The following is a 14,313-nucleotide window of genomic DNA, read 5'->3' on the forward strand; positions in this document are numbered from 1 at the left end:
ACTAACACCATTCTACACACACTAGGGACAATTTACAATTATACCAAGCCACTTAACCTACAAACCTGTACTTCTTTGGAGTGTGGGAGGAAACCGGAACACCCAGAGAAAACCTACGCAGGTCACGGGGAGAACGTATAAACTCCGTACAGACAGCACCCTAGATCAGGATCGAACCTGGGTCTCTGGCGCTGTAAAGCAGCAACTCTCCCACTGCGCCACCATAAGTAATTATAATATCTGGGTTTAAGTGTTCAACTTCACTTTGCTTCAGGAACAAGTCCACATTTTTGTAAACTAATGATATTTTTTTAAGTTAATGTTTTCCTGGTTTACATACGATTGTATTTTGTAGTTGTGGCATCAGTAGTTCAGAAAGAGTATCAACATCACTGATATTCCAACTATTCACGTCCATTGCATTAAACACTGTGGAAATGTTCCCCAGAAGTTGAATCCTGTCTTCCGGCAACCCATTGGGGAAAATCTATTTTAAAAGACCCAAATAATAACATTCAGTAATTTAACAACATGATTAATAGCATAAAGATAAAACTTAAAGTAATGTGTTTTATTTAATATATTTGATACCAGACTGAATTAATTAGTTGATCAGTCCGAAGAAGGGTACCGACTCAAAAAAATCATCTTTCCATAAGATACACACAAAAAGCTGGAGTAACTCGGCGGATCAGACAGCATCTCTGGAGAAAGGAATAGGTGACGTTTCGGGGTGAGACTCTTCTTCAGTCATTCTGAATTAACAGCATAACTCGGGACAAAACTTCACTCATTCCTTTTCTCCAGAGATGTTGTCTGACCCGCTGAGTTACTCCAGCTTTTTGTGTCTATCTTCGGTTTAAACCAGCATCTGCTGTTCCTTCCTACACAAATTATCTAACCATGTTCTGAAGAGATCAATAGTTCAACAGTGCTTTATTTGTCACCTCTGTAACTGCACAGTGAAATTTATTTTGCATACATTACTCATGCGGGCACCGACATTTTGCCATTATTCAAAGTTCAAAGCCCAGTCGGCCCCCGCGCTCATTGTACTAGGGCAATTCCCACGAACTGACGTCTCTCTCATCTCCTCGCCTGGCCAACTTGTGTTGGGCTTCCAGAGATGCTGCCTGGCTCACTGAGTTACTCCAACACTTTGTGGTAAACCAGCATCTGCAGTTCCTTGTGTCTGACTTATTTAGTTTATTGCTTCCACAATGAACCACAGTCAAACAGCAGAGAAATAGCCCATCAAACCCACAGTAAGTTTGGGAAGGAACTGCAGATGCTGGTTCAAACCGGAGATAGGCACAAAAAGCTGGAGTAACTCAGCGGGTCAGACAGCATCTCTGGAGAAAAGGAATAGGTGACTTTCGGGTCGAGACCGTTCTTCAGACTGAGAGTCAGGGAAAAGAGAAATGGGAGATATAGACGGTGATGTACGGAGATATAGAACAAATTAATGAAAGATATGCAAAAAGGTAATGATGATAAAGGAAACAGGCCATGTTAGCTTTGTGCTAGGTGAAAACAAGTACAGACAATGAGATGCAACAAGATTGAACCCACATCACTGGAGTCACTAGGAAGCAGCTCTCCATTTTAAATGAAAAACAGTCTGCTAATTATATTTGAATCATTGTGAATGATTTCATGATTGGCACCTCCTTTGTGAACATTACCTGCAGCAGTCTGTTTTTCAGAACCTCCAGTTGAGAGGGATTACAGGATAGAGACCCCAGTTGAAGGACGTTATTTTCCAACACACGATCACTCAAACAAAGGTTTAGCTGGTTTGCATCGTAAATGGCTGGTGTCAAATCATTAATGTCTCCTGCTGTTATCTGCCCCAATGTACAGTCTGATTGAGAAGATGAAAAAACATTTCAGTTTGCTGTTTAATCTTAAACAATCACTGAAACTTCTGCTCAGTGAGTAAACAATGAACAAAATATAATAATGGAACAGGTAGGGCTACGCATGCCATTAATTCAATGCAAGTCCACAGTTTTACACTATAAATTAATTGACAGTAATTTATACCACCGATGTGCCCAATAAAGACCAACATGTCACATTGAGCCAACGCAATTATTTTATCCAACCCCCAGAAACAGTTAGCTTTCCAGAGATTCCAAGAGCCCAAGAAGAATACATTCTCGTCCCCACAATGTATTCTTATAGAGTACCCAATGGGGGAAATCCAACATCCCTTCCATTGACTTCATTTATACCTCACACTGCCTCGGCAAGGCCAGCAGCATAATCCAGGACCAGTCTCACCCTGGCCATTCCATCTTTTCCCCTCTCCCGTCAGGAAAGAGGTACAGAAGACGCACACCTCCAGATTCAGGGACAGTTTCTTCCCAGCTGTTATCAGGCAACTGAACCATCCTACCAAAACCGACAGAACAGTCCTGAGCTACTATCTACCTCATTGGAGGCCCTCGGACTATCTTTGATCGGATTTTACTGGACTTTATCTTGCACTAAACGTTATTCATGTTATTCCCTTTATCGTGTACTTATACACTGTGAATAGCTCAATTGTAATCATGTATAGTCTTTCCGCTGACTGGTTAGCACGCAACAAACGCTTTTCATTGGATCTCGGTACACGTGACACTAAAACATTGAGGAAAACATTTTTCACACAGAGAGTGGTGAATCTCTGGAATTCTCTGCCACAGAAGGTAGTTGAGGCCAGTTCATTGGCTATATTTAAGAGGGAGTTAGATGTGGCCCTTGTGGCTAAAGGGATCAGGGGGTATGGAGAGAAGGCAGGTACAGGACACTGAGTTGGATGATCAGCCATGATCATATTGAATGGCGGTGCAGGCTCGAAGGGCCGAATGGCCTACTCCTGCACCTATTTTCTATGTTTCTAAACTAAACTCAAATATCTATTCAAATGTGACTCATCATACACACTGTCAGTTGCATTAGATTTTGAGCTGTAAGGAGAGAGGGCAAAGTGTAAAGCAGATGTGTGGGGCATGTTTTTTCCCCACACAGAGGGTGGTGGGTGCCTGGAATGCACAGCCAAGGGTGGTGGTGGAGGTAATGGGTGGTGAATCTGTGGGATTCATTGCTAAAGCCAGCTGTGGAGGCCAAGTCATTGGGTATTTTTAAAGCGGAGATTGATAGGTTCTTGATTAGTAAGGGGGTCAAAGGCTATGGGGAGAAGGCAGGACAATGGGGAAAATAGATCGGCCATGATCGAACGGTGGAACAGACTCGATAGGCTGAATGGCCTAATTCTGCTCCTATATCTTATACGATGGTGGCATTTAAAATAATTTTAGATAAGCACATGGATATGCAGGGAATGGAAGTTTATTTATCATGTGTAGGCACAGAAGATGAGTTTAATTTGGCATCATGTTCCAAATGGATATTGTGGGCCGCAGGGATCTGTTCCTGTGCTGTACTGTTCTATGAAACATTTGTCCCATATTCATATATAACCATATATGAATGGGTGGCACAGTGGCACAGCGGTAGAATTGCTGCCTTACAGCGCCAGAGAACCAGGTTCGATCCTAACTACGGGTGCTTGTCTGTATGCAGTTTGTATGTTCTCTCAGTGACCTGCGTGGGATTTCTTCGGGTGCTCCAGTTTCCTTCCACACTCCACTTACAGGTTTGTAGGTTAATTGGCTTGGTATAATTGTAAATTGTCGCTAGTGTGTGTAGGATAGTGTTAGTGTTCGGGAATCGTTGATCTGCACGGACTCGGTGGGGCCTGTTTCCACGTTGTATCTTTAAATCTAAAACATATGGCATATCTATTTCTAATATGCATGACACTTATATTTACGACATACTTGTTGCGGCATTTGATGGCTTTTGTAAATACAGCTGTCGATAAATGACATCTATGAATGCCAGCACATCACTCGGTGGTATCAATGCTTTCATTTTCTTGATAAATCTTGGGAGTGCTTCATTAACGACATTCTGTGTGGAAAGACAATGCATTTAAAAAAAGGCAAAGTGTATAAACACAATCAATTCCTCAATGATTGATTATGGTCTTTGATAATCCCCACCCATCTGTATCCCAGTGTAATGAGCTGTCGGGTCTAACCCATTATGGACATTGGGTTTTGTCTATGGAACTGTTACATTACAATGCTGAGAACTGCAGTATATGTGTAGGAAGGAACTGCAGATGCTGGTTTAAACCAAAGATAGACACAAAATGCTGGAGTAACTCCGCGGGACAGGCAACATGTTTGGAGAGGTTTCTGGAGAGATGGGTGACGTTTCGGACTGAAGAAGGGTCTTGGTCCGAAACGTAACACATTCCTGCTCACCTGAGACGCTGCCTGTCCTGCTGAGTTACTCCAACACTTTGTGTGTTATCTTTGCTGAGAACTATATTCTGCACTCTGCATCGTCCCCTTTGTTCTACCTATTGTACTTGAATTTTACTCGAATGTATTTATGTACACCTGATTATTTAATAGGTTACAGGAGCAGAATTAGGCTATTCGGCCTATCGAGTCTGTTAAGTCTACTCCGTCATTCAAACATGAATGGCGGAGTCGACTTCCAACCTCATTCTCCCAACCCCATTCTCCTGCCTTCTCCCCCTAAACCCTGGCATGCTGATCTGATTGGATAGCATACAAAACAGAGCTGTTCACTATACATTGGTACATGTGACAATAATAATACAATTCCTGCTATCTACGGAATACTCGGGGGAAAACTTTACTAACTATTTTGTGGAGCTGCAAGAAGTCATCCTGCCCATTAATCTATTCCAAACCCCTCTCTTTTATGCCCAACTTCAGATGATATTCCCTTCAGCTCAGTTCTCCGTAAAAACAGAAAATTGTGGTAAAACAGCTGGTCAGGCAGCATCTGTGGGAAGAAAATCAGGTCCTCAATTGTTGAGTTTTACATGCATTTTCTGTTTCAATTCAAATTTTCAGCATCCACATGGAAGGTTGGTTAAGAAGGTTCAATTGTTGGGTATTAATAGTGGAGTAGCAAGATGGATTCAACAGTGGCTGAATGGGAGATACCAGAGCGTAATGGTGGATAACTCATTGTCAGGTTGGAGGCCGGTGACTAGTGGGGTGCCTCAGGGATCTGTGTTGGGTCCACTGTTGTTTGTCATATACATCAATGATCTGGATGATAGTGTGGTAAATTGGATTAGTAAGTATGCAGATGATACTAAGATAGGTGGTGTTGTGGATAATGAAGTAGATTTTCAAAGTCTACAGAGAGATTTAGACCAATTGGAAGAGTGGGCTGAAAGATGGCAGATGGAGTTTAATGCTGATAAGTGTGAGGTGCTACATCTTGGTAGGACAAATCAAAATAGGACGTACATGGTAAATGGTAGCGAATTGAGGAATGCAGTAGAACAGAGGGATCTCGGAATAACTGTGCATAGTTCCCTGAAGGTGGAATCCCATGTAGATAGGGTGGTAAAGAAAGCTTTTGGTGGACTGGCCTTTCTAAATCAGAGCATTGAGTATAGAAATTGGGATGTAATGTTAAAATTGTACAAGGCATTGGTGAGGCCAATTCTGGAATATGGTGTACAATTCTGGTTGCCAAATTATAGGAAAGATGTCAACAAAATAGAGAGTAGAGAGGAGATTTACTAGAATGTTGCCTGGGTTTCAACACGAGTTACAGAGAAAGGTTGAACAAGATAGGTCTATATTCTTTGGAGTGCAAAAGGTTAAGGGGGGACTTGATAGACGTCTTTAAAATTATGAGAGGGATAAACAGAGTTGATGTAGATAAGCTTTTTCCATTGAGAGTAGGGAAGATTCAAACAAGAGGACATGATTTGAGAATTAAGGGACAAAAGTTTAGGGGTAACATGAGGGGAAACTTCTTTACTCAGAATGGTAGCTGTGTGGAATGACATCCAGTGGAAATGGTGGAGGCAGGTTCGATTTTATCATTTAAAAATAAATTGGATAGGTATATGGACGGGAAAGGAATGGAGGGTTATGGTCTGCGTGCAGGTAGATGGGACTAGGTGAGAGTAAGTGTTCGGCACGGACTAGAAGGGCCGAGATGGCCTGTTTCCGTGCTGTAATTGTTATATGGTTATATCTGCAGTTTTTCGATCTTCATTCCTGTCGGAATCATTGGAAATTCCACTGCAGGGGCAGTGTGGAGGCACAGCAGTAGAGTTGCTGCGTCACAGCACCAGAGACCCGGGTTTGATCCTGACTACAGGTGCTGGCTGTACATTCTCCCCGTAATCGACATGGTTTTCTCCTGATGCTCCGGTTTCCTCCCATACTCCGAAGACATAGTTTTGTGGGCTTCAGTAAAAATTGTAAATTGTCCCCCTAGTGTGTGACATTTCTGGCAAGGATCCTTCTTCAGGTCCTGACCCGAAACATCAATAATCCATATTGCTGAGTTACTCCATCACTTTGTGTCTTTCTCCTCTGGAAAAGCAGAGACTGAGCCAAAGAGTAGACAAGGAGAGGTGTTTATATTTGGTTAATATATATAAACAGATATCAGCAGGCATGACTGAGAAACAGTGCAAGTGGATTCCATAATCATATTGAGTTTATATTTGTGATTTACACTCTATGAATTAAACATACCGGATTTACTTCTCTCCAAGTGCTAGTCAAAGTCAAAGGCAAATTTCCTAATTCGTATATTGTGGTTGATGACCATGATGAAGGGGCACTGTAAGCAAACAGAAAAAATCAATGTAAGTGATAGATTTTTACAGTGAGTCCTTTGGAATGGACCTCACATAATAAGTAGCTCCAAATGGAAATGATCTAGTCAGCATCTTGAACAATTTAAAAATGAACACGTTTGAGCCTCAAATGGACATCTAATCTTCACAATAACTCCTTCAAACTAACCTATTAGTAAAGCACGGGCAAAGCCCACTGGCAAGACATTCACAAATAATTTTGTCGTAACGTTAACTTTTTGCATTGCATCAGTTTCTTTCTCATTTGTAGATTGCATAAATGGAAGATAAAAGATATTGCAAGTCGGCCCCAGCTGACATATTTGCAGCCTGTACCCAAGGAACTTAGTGGGGCAGGCAGCATTTGTGGGGGGAATGCACAGGCAATATCTCGGGTCTGGATCCTTCTTCAGACTGATTGTCATAGAGGGTAGAAAGCTGGACAGATCTGCTGAGTTTCTTCAGCACTGTGATTTGCTCAAGATTCCGGGATCAGCCTTTCCTTGTATCTCCATTATTAAAATGAAGTCTCGCATTTAATCTTACGTAAGGGCAGCACAGTGGCGCAGCTGGTAGAGCTGCTGCTTCACAGCATCCGAAACCTGGGTCGATCCTGACCTCGGGTGCTGTCTATGAGGAGTTTGCATGTTTTCCCGGTGAGCGCCTGGGTTTCCGCCTTAGCTGCTCCGGTTTCCTTTCACATCCCATCCCAAAGGCGTGCGGGGTTGGAAATTAAAATTAGCATTTGCAAATTGCCCCATGTGTGTTGGGCCGGGCAGGGGTGTCAAACAACTGGCCCGTGCACCAGGCCTACGGGATGATTTGGAAAGGGGGAAAAAAAAAAGTATGTTCACGACCATTTATTCTGTATCTGTACACCGAAGACAGATGCAAAAACGCTGGAGTAGCTCAGCGGGACAGAGGTGAGAATGGACATTTAAACCCTCTGCTCTATAATCTTTGATTTAAACCGTTCACTTGATGCGGGTGGCGGTGCCTCGAGCGGCTCCTTTGGGCGGGAAGCACCGCGCGCGCGACGGCGGTTGGAGACCACTGCGCGTGCGCGACGGCGGTTGGAGACCACTGCGCGCGCGCACGATGGCGGGGGCGGGGGGTGGACCACTGCGCGTGCGCGACGGCGGTTGGAGACCACTGTGCGCGCGTACGATGGCGGGGCGGGGTAGACCACTGCACGTGCGCGTCGGCGGTTGGAGATCACTGCGCGTGCGCGATGGCGGCGGGGGGGGGGGGGGGTAACCACTGCGCGTGCGCGACGGCGGTTGGAGATCACTGCACGTGCGCGACGGCGATTGGAGACCACTGCACGTGCGCGCGGGCTGGGCGCAGACACCCCCTGGCGCTGCCGCTGCCATGGACGCATCCGGCGCCCGGCTCATCGGCGGCTGCCTCCTCACTCCGACCCTCAGGACGGAGCACAGTGTCACTCCGGACACCGGCCGTCGGCACGCGAGGGCATCACCTGGGTTTGGCGACCACCGACGCGCCGCCCCCCTCCCTCCCCTCAGACCATACTAGACACCTCACCCTCCCAGACCAGTCACCCCCCCCCCCTTTCCAGACCCCCTTCCCCCAGACCAGGCACTCCCCTCCATACCAGACACACCCCCAGAACAGACACCCACCTCCAGTCCCACACCCAGACCAGATATCCCCTCCCAGAGCAGACATCCCCCTGCCCCCAGATCAGACATCCCCCTGCCCCCAGATCAGTCACCCTCCCTCCCCTTTCCAGATCCCCCAGACCAGGCACTCTACTCCAAACCAGACCCCCCCCCCCCCGACCAAACACCCCCTCCACCCAGACTAGACACTCCCCAACCCCAGACACCCCCCCCCCCCCCCAGACCAGACACCTCTCCATAATAAACATTAACAAATCCAAACTGCTCGCAGCTGACACACTGATATCTAAATGACATGAAAATCACAATTGCCCAGAAACTGGTCCCTGATGATGGCAGGCTGATTAAAACCAAGAGATGTCAGGTGTCTGGAAACAGCAAGTAAAAATTGAATGACTATTCGAAGCACTGCGACATGTAAGCAAAATGCATTATGAAATATTGAATGTGGTAATATTGTGATTCATTCATTTTCCGACTATATCATTGTAAATGTGATCACTTCAATAAAAGTTAGAGGCTAACTGTGTTCATTGTCTAAGTTTAATTGCTGGAAGCAGGCTAATAAAAATTAGGTGCAGTTGTGTAGCCTACATTTACAATTTGTTTCGTTAGGTCTACATTTGTGTCTGCCAATATTCGATATCAAATGGTTTATTAATGGAAACAGTATGGCTCCCAAAACAATCCTAGGCAAAATGGCATTGTATTTTCTCTCTCTCATCACAACTTTCTTGTAGCTTACGACTAAGTTAATACCAATCATAAAAGTAATGCTTGCTAGGCAATCTTCATAAGAAACAAAATTCATAAAGTGAAACATTTTGTAGTTATAGCAGAGACTGGGACACATGAGAGCAGGTTGAAAAAACCAAGGCAACGAAAGCTTTTTGTGTGTTCGCGCGTGCACAACTTCCCCGGCCCGCATGAAGTTACATTTTGCCCAAACCGGCCCATGACCTAAAATGAATTTAGGGAGTGGATGTGAAAGTGGGATAACATAGAACTAGTGTGAATAGGTGCTCAAATGTCAGCATGGACTCTGTGGGTCTAAAGGTCTGTTTCCATACTGTATTTTTTAAACTAAAAAACTAAAACTAAATACTTGTACAGATAAAAGAGTGGTTACTCTACTGCTGATTTTGCATGTGTCCAATATGAATCCCAAACTCACCTGTATCTGGTTTTTCCACTCTGCAGTACTGCTTCGATTGCAGTCTTTTGACTTTCCGAGTATGAAATACAATTCTTTAATTGATCCAGAATGGAAATATCAGATTCCGGGATAACTGAGGCTGTGAGATCACAGACCAATCCACCCAGTACTGTCACACTCTTCCTTGAGAGATCATTGCCTGTAACTTTCTGCAATTGCAACAAAATGACTATTATTAAACCATCATTGAAATGCCCTTTTACCACACAAATGCAATCAATCTTATATCAATGAAGATAGACACAAAAAGCTGGAGTAACTCAGCGGGTCAGACAGCATCTTTGGAGAAAAGGAATGGGTGACATTGGGTGATGGGAAACGTCACCCATTCCTTCTCCAGAGATGCTTCCTGTCCCACTGAGTTACTCCAGCCTTTTATGACTATCGGTTTAAACCAGCATTTGCAGTTCCTTCCTACACGTTATATCAATAAAGAGGACATTAACATGACATAACAAAGGCCTTAATTACAAAGGTACTAGTAATACAATGTTTCAGAAACATTTGGACAGGTACATGGATAGGATAGGTTTAGAGGTGTATATGGGCCAAATGCAAACAGGAGGCCTAGTAAGGGCAAGGGCAAGTTGGGCCGAAGGGCTGTATGACTAATTGACGGATAATATTGAGGAAGTAACATCAGAGATTTACATTATAATGGTCGGAAGTAAATTTGGAAAAATGAATGGGAAACAGTACCAGGTAATTTTACAATTTTGTATTTTTGGAGTCAAGAATGTAATTGTCATATGTACCAAAACTTAATGAAATTCTTACTTGCAGCAGCACAACAAGTGTATAAACACAGTCCTCAGTAGATAATATAACAAGCAAAGAGAAAAAAAAGTTCACAATAAGAATTTCAGTAATGGATCAACAAGCTACAATGGAATATTGGGTGCACTATTCTCTTTGAATAAACACCAGGCTCTCTTTGGTTACTATTAGGCATATTATCCTTACCAAACATGTAAGGGCATTAGCCAACAGATTTTGCCTTCTAGTTGAACCTTTCGGTAAGATATTAATGTTTGCTTTTCCAACAGCTTTGAAGAATGCCTCGCAGTTTTGAGATTTTCTGAAGTTTGCAGAGCTGCGATGTGAGAAATACATTTATTAATCGTGTTAACTAATCAATGTTTCTCTTTAAAATACCAGGCGCAATGTGTCCAGTTTAAGAAAATTTCAAGTTACACTTGTGAAAATTAGAATTAAATTAATAAATGAGTACCAGTAAAAACTGAGTATCAGTAAAAATCAGTAAATAAAAATGCAAAGAATATCAAGATTCAGAAGGAAAAAAAAATGTGATTATACAAATTTAGTGCCTTACAATTAATGACAGTAATGGTTTTACAATTATAATGAAATGGCATCATAAGGCTTTCTTTCACGATGAATGATCTAAAAGAATAAAAACTTACTTGAAATATAGCAAAACATCAGGAGGCAATGCATCTATGGCAACTGGTGTCTTTTCAGAATTTTGTCTGAAATATATACATCTCAGCTGCAAGAAATACAATGGATAAATTATTAGATGAGCATTGACATTAGCCAAAAGGAATTGTAAAGCATTGCGAGTGTGGTTTGTACATTCTCCACAAATGAGAACTAATAAGCAGATGAGTTCTTCAGACCGACTTTTCATTTTGCACCTGCAAATATCAAGTAAATTCCCCCCCCACCCCACCCTGCCTGTCTTTCCTCTGTCCCCCCACTTGCCTCGCACAGCTCTTTCAAACTCTGCCCCTCTCACTTCAAATCTTTTCACTGTATCTCGATACATAAACCAGCACCAATACCAACATGTTGTTTTCTATAATTTCAAGCAACCTTTGCTTTTCCCCTCTCCGTCCCTCCCCCACCCTAGATGTCCTACTAGTTTCACTGTCGTCCTGCTTAGTTTCACTATTTGAATCTACTAATTATCACCTTTTCCACTGGCCACAATGGAATATTGTGGGCTCCACCTTTCCTTGATCATCGTTGCTGGCATTGATTTGTTCTTTTCATTTAATTAATCTTTCTTTGTACCTTTTCATACCTCTAGTTTCCCTCAACCCTGACTCTCAGTCTGAAGAAGGGACTCGATCCAAAACGTCACCTATTCCTTTTCTCCAGAGATGCTGCCTGACCAGCTGAGTTACTCCTGCATTTTGTGTCTCCAACATATCCACGTGCTGTTTACAATTTGCTTTTTTACTCTCAAATTGGTATTTCTCCATTTCCCATGGGCCCACCTAATCTTGACAGCAAATCTTTATTCCTAACCAACACGTTAGCAGTAATAGTCAGACACTTTTACCTTCCTTAGGGCTAAAGGAATCAAGGGATATGGGGAAAAAGCCAGAACGGGGTACTGATTTTGGATGATCAGCCATTATCATAATGAATGGCGGTGCTGGCTCGAAGGGCCGAATGACCTACTCCTGCACCAATTTTCTATGTTTATGTTTCCTGCATTAGGTGCTTGTGAAGCAACTTACCTGACTTTCATCAAGCACAACCCTTTTCTCCTTCATTGTTTGAACAAGCCGGATAAATGAAGTGGAATTCAGTGTCTTCACCGCACCGCAGCTGAAGCCTTGCAGGACAGAGGGTGAGAATCTGGAATAAATAAGGGCTTTGTTAGGTCATTCACCTACCAATGTTAAGCCTGTTTCTCTCCGTCCGTAAAGCAACATGGGCACGAGTTCTGGACAATGCTGCTTTCTACAGATCAAGTTCCCAGGTGACAACTAAAACTGACTTACTGGCAGAAGTCATGGTTTTCCCTTGTGATACAGATAGAGATACAGTGCAGAAACAGGCGCTTTGGCCCACCGGGTCCGCACCGACCAGTGATCCCCGCACATGAACACAACCCCACACACACCAAGGACAATTTTACATTTATACCAAGCCAATTAACCTTCAAACCTGCACAGTTTTTTGAATATGGGAGGAAACCGGAGATCTCGGAGAAAACTCATGCAGGTCAAGAGGAGAACGTACAATGGATCTGGCCAGTGATGTTGCCAGACCTGCTGAGTTACTCCAGCACTTTATGTCTTTTATTTTGCTTGAGAATTGTTGGTTTCTTAGATTCTTGCACTTTATCTGTTCATTTATGTGTATATATATATATGGTCTAGGCCAGTGGTTCTCAACCTTTTTTCAGTGATGTACCCCCTGTGAAATATTTTTTCAGCCAAGTACCCCCTAACCAGCGCAAAAATCTTTTAAAGATTTTAAAATCTCACGTACCCCCTGGAGTGCCTTCACGTACCCCCAGGGGTACGCGTACCCCCATTTGAGAACCACTGGTCTAGGCTATATAGACACACTGAACTGTTCTGTATTTATGCTTACAATACTCCGTTGTGCTGAGACATATGACAATAAACTCTCTTTACTTGACAATTGTGCACACTTCCATTTTGATCCATGGTCACAAAGGGCTATTGAAGATTGTTATTTTTTCTTTTGCCAGAGGTTGGCACGGAGGCACAGCATGTTGCTGCATTACAGCACCAGAGACCTTGGTTTGATCCTGACTACGTGTGCTGTCTGTAAAGAGTTTGTATGCTCCCCCTGTGATCTGCGTGGGTTTTCCCTGTTCGATCCCATACTCCAAAGACTTAGGTTTGTAGGTTAATTGGCTTGATAAAACTGTCCCAAGTGGGTGTAGGATAGTGTTAGTGTATCAGGTGATCGATGGTTAGCAAAGGGCTTGTTCCCACGTTGTATGACTCTAGTTCTCCACAAGCATAAAAGGCTGTGAGTTGTTTTTGCCCTCACGGAACAACCAGTGTTATCCTTGTTACCAATTACTTAAAGCTATTTCCCTTGGAACACAATCAAGTTGGAATTTACTGGTATTTTGCTGGATCTAGATCTAGGATTCCGTTGTGTACAGGCATATACTGAACATAAACAAACTTAGTAAATATTACTCACATGTCATAATTGATATTGATTTGGACAGTTCTTTCAAAGAACACGGCAGACTGTGGATGAAATCATATAAAACATTAATATACTAAACTAGTGACTAGATTGAGTCATACAGCACATAAACGTATTCCGCTTGGGTAGCTTAAACAATGGTGTGAACATTGAATTCTCTAATTTTAGATATCAGCCTGAACCCCTCCCTTCCTCCCCCACCCCTTTTGTTCCCGCTCCCCATCCCCCTCTCTTCCCCGAGCACCCATTTTCTCCATTATCCTGCCCTCTTTCCCACTCCCCAGTCCCCTTCCACCCATATCCTTCCCTCTGGCTTCACATTTCACTCCTCTTCTCTCCTTATCATCTTTATCCATCCATCTGCCAATCAACCTCCTCCCCCCCCCCCCCCTCACCTGTATCCACCTATCACTTGCCAATCATTGTGCTGCCCCCTACCTCTTTTCCAGCTGGTCAAGTAACATCTGTCCAGAGTCAGATAATATCTGTGCAGCTTACTTAGTTTAAAGATACAGCACGGAAACAGGCCCTTCAGCCCACCGAGTCCACACTGACCAGCGATCCGCGCACATTAACACTATCTTACAAACACTAGGGACAATTTACATTTATACCATGCCAATTAACCTACAAACCTGTACGTCTTTTGGAGTGTGAGAGGAATCTGAAGATCTCGGAGAAAACCCACGCAGGTTACGGGGAGAACGTACAAACTCCATACAGACAGCACCCACAGTCGAGATCGAACCCGGGTCTCTGGCGCTGTAAGACAGCAACTCTACCGCTGCGCCACCGTG

At 43.5% G+C, this 14,313-nt stretch overlaps 1 protein-coding gene and 1 long non-coding RNA gene across 3 annotated transcripts in view; one reads left to right on the plus strand and one right to left on the minus strand.

Moving 5' to 3' along the window:
• The window catches only part of LOC116985943, a 261,983-nt gene that overhangs the window by 207,300 nt on the left and 40,370 nt on the right, over window positions 1-14,313 (minus strand). For both annotated transcript variants that reach the window (XM_033041073.1, XM_033041072.1), the window contains exons 27-35: window positions 13,508-13,557; window positions 12,055-12,175; window positions 10,990-11,075; window positions 10,529-10,658; window positions 9,524-9,714; window positions 6,603-6,690; window positions 3,831-3,963; window positions 1,686-1,864; window positions 341-487 (exon numbers count right to left, since the gene is read on the minus strand). In XM_033041073.1, the coding sequence (XP_032896964.1) occupies window positions 341-487; window positions 1,686-1,864; window positions 3,831-3,963; window positions 6,603-6,690; window positions 9,524-9,714; window positions 10,529-10,658; window positions 10,990-11,075; window positions 12,055-12,175; window positions 13,508-13,557 (1,125 nt within the window). The remainder of the gene's footprint in view (window positions 1-340; window positions 488-1,685; window positions 1,865-3,830; window positions 3,964-6,602; window positions 6,691-9,523; window positions 9,715-10,528; window positions 10,659-10,989; window positions 11,076-12,054; window positions 12,176-13,507; window positions 13,558-14,313) is intronic.
• Window positions 8,667-12,138, plus strand: LOC116985944. The gene is made up of 3 exons (XR_004415375.1): window positions 8,667-8,766; window positions 10,612-10,665; window positions 12,035-12,138. It is a non-coding gene; the product is annotated as an uncharacterized LOC116985944 (long non-coding RNA).

Source organism: Amblyraja radiata, chromosome 22, assembly GCF_010909765.2.
Source record: "Amblyraja radiata isolate CabotCenter1 chromosome 22, sAmbRad1.1.pri, whole genome shotgun sequence".
In the NCBI taxonomy this organism is placed as follows: domain Eukaryota; kingdom Metazoa; phylum Chordata; class Chondrichthyes; order Rajiformes; family Rajidae; genus Amblyraja; species Amblyraja radiata.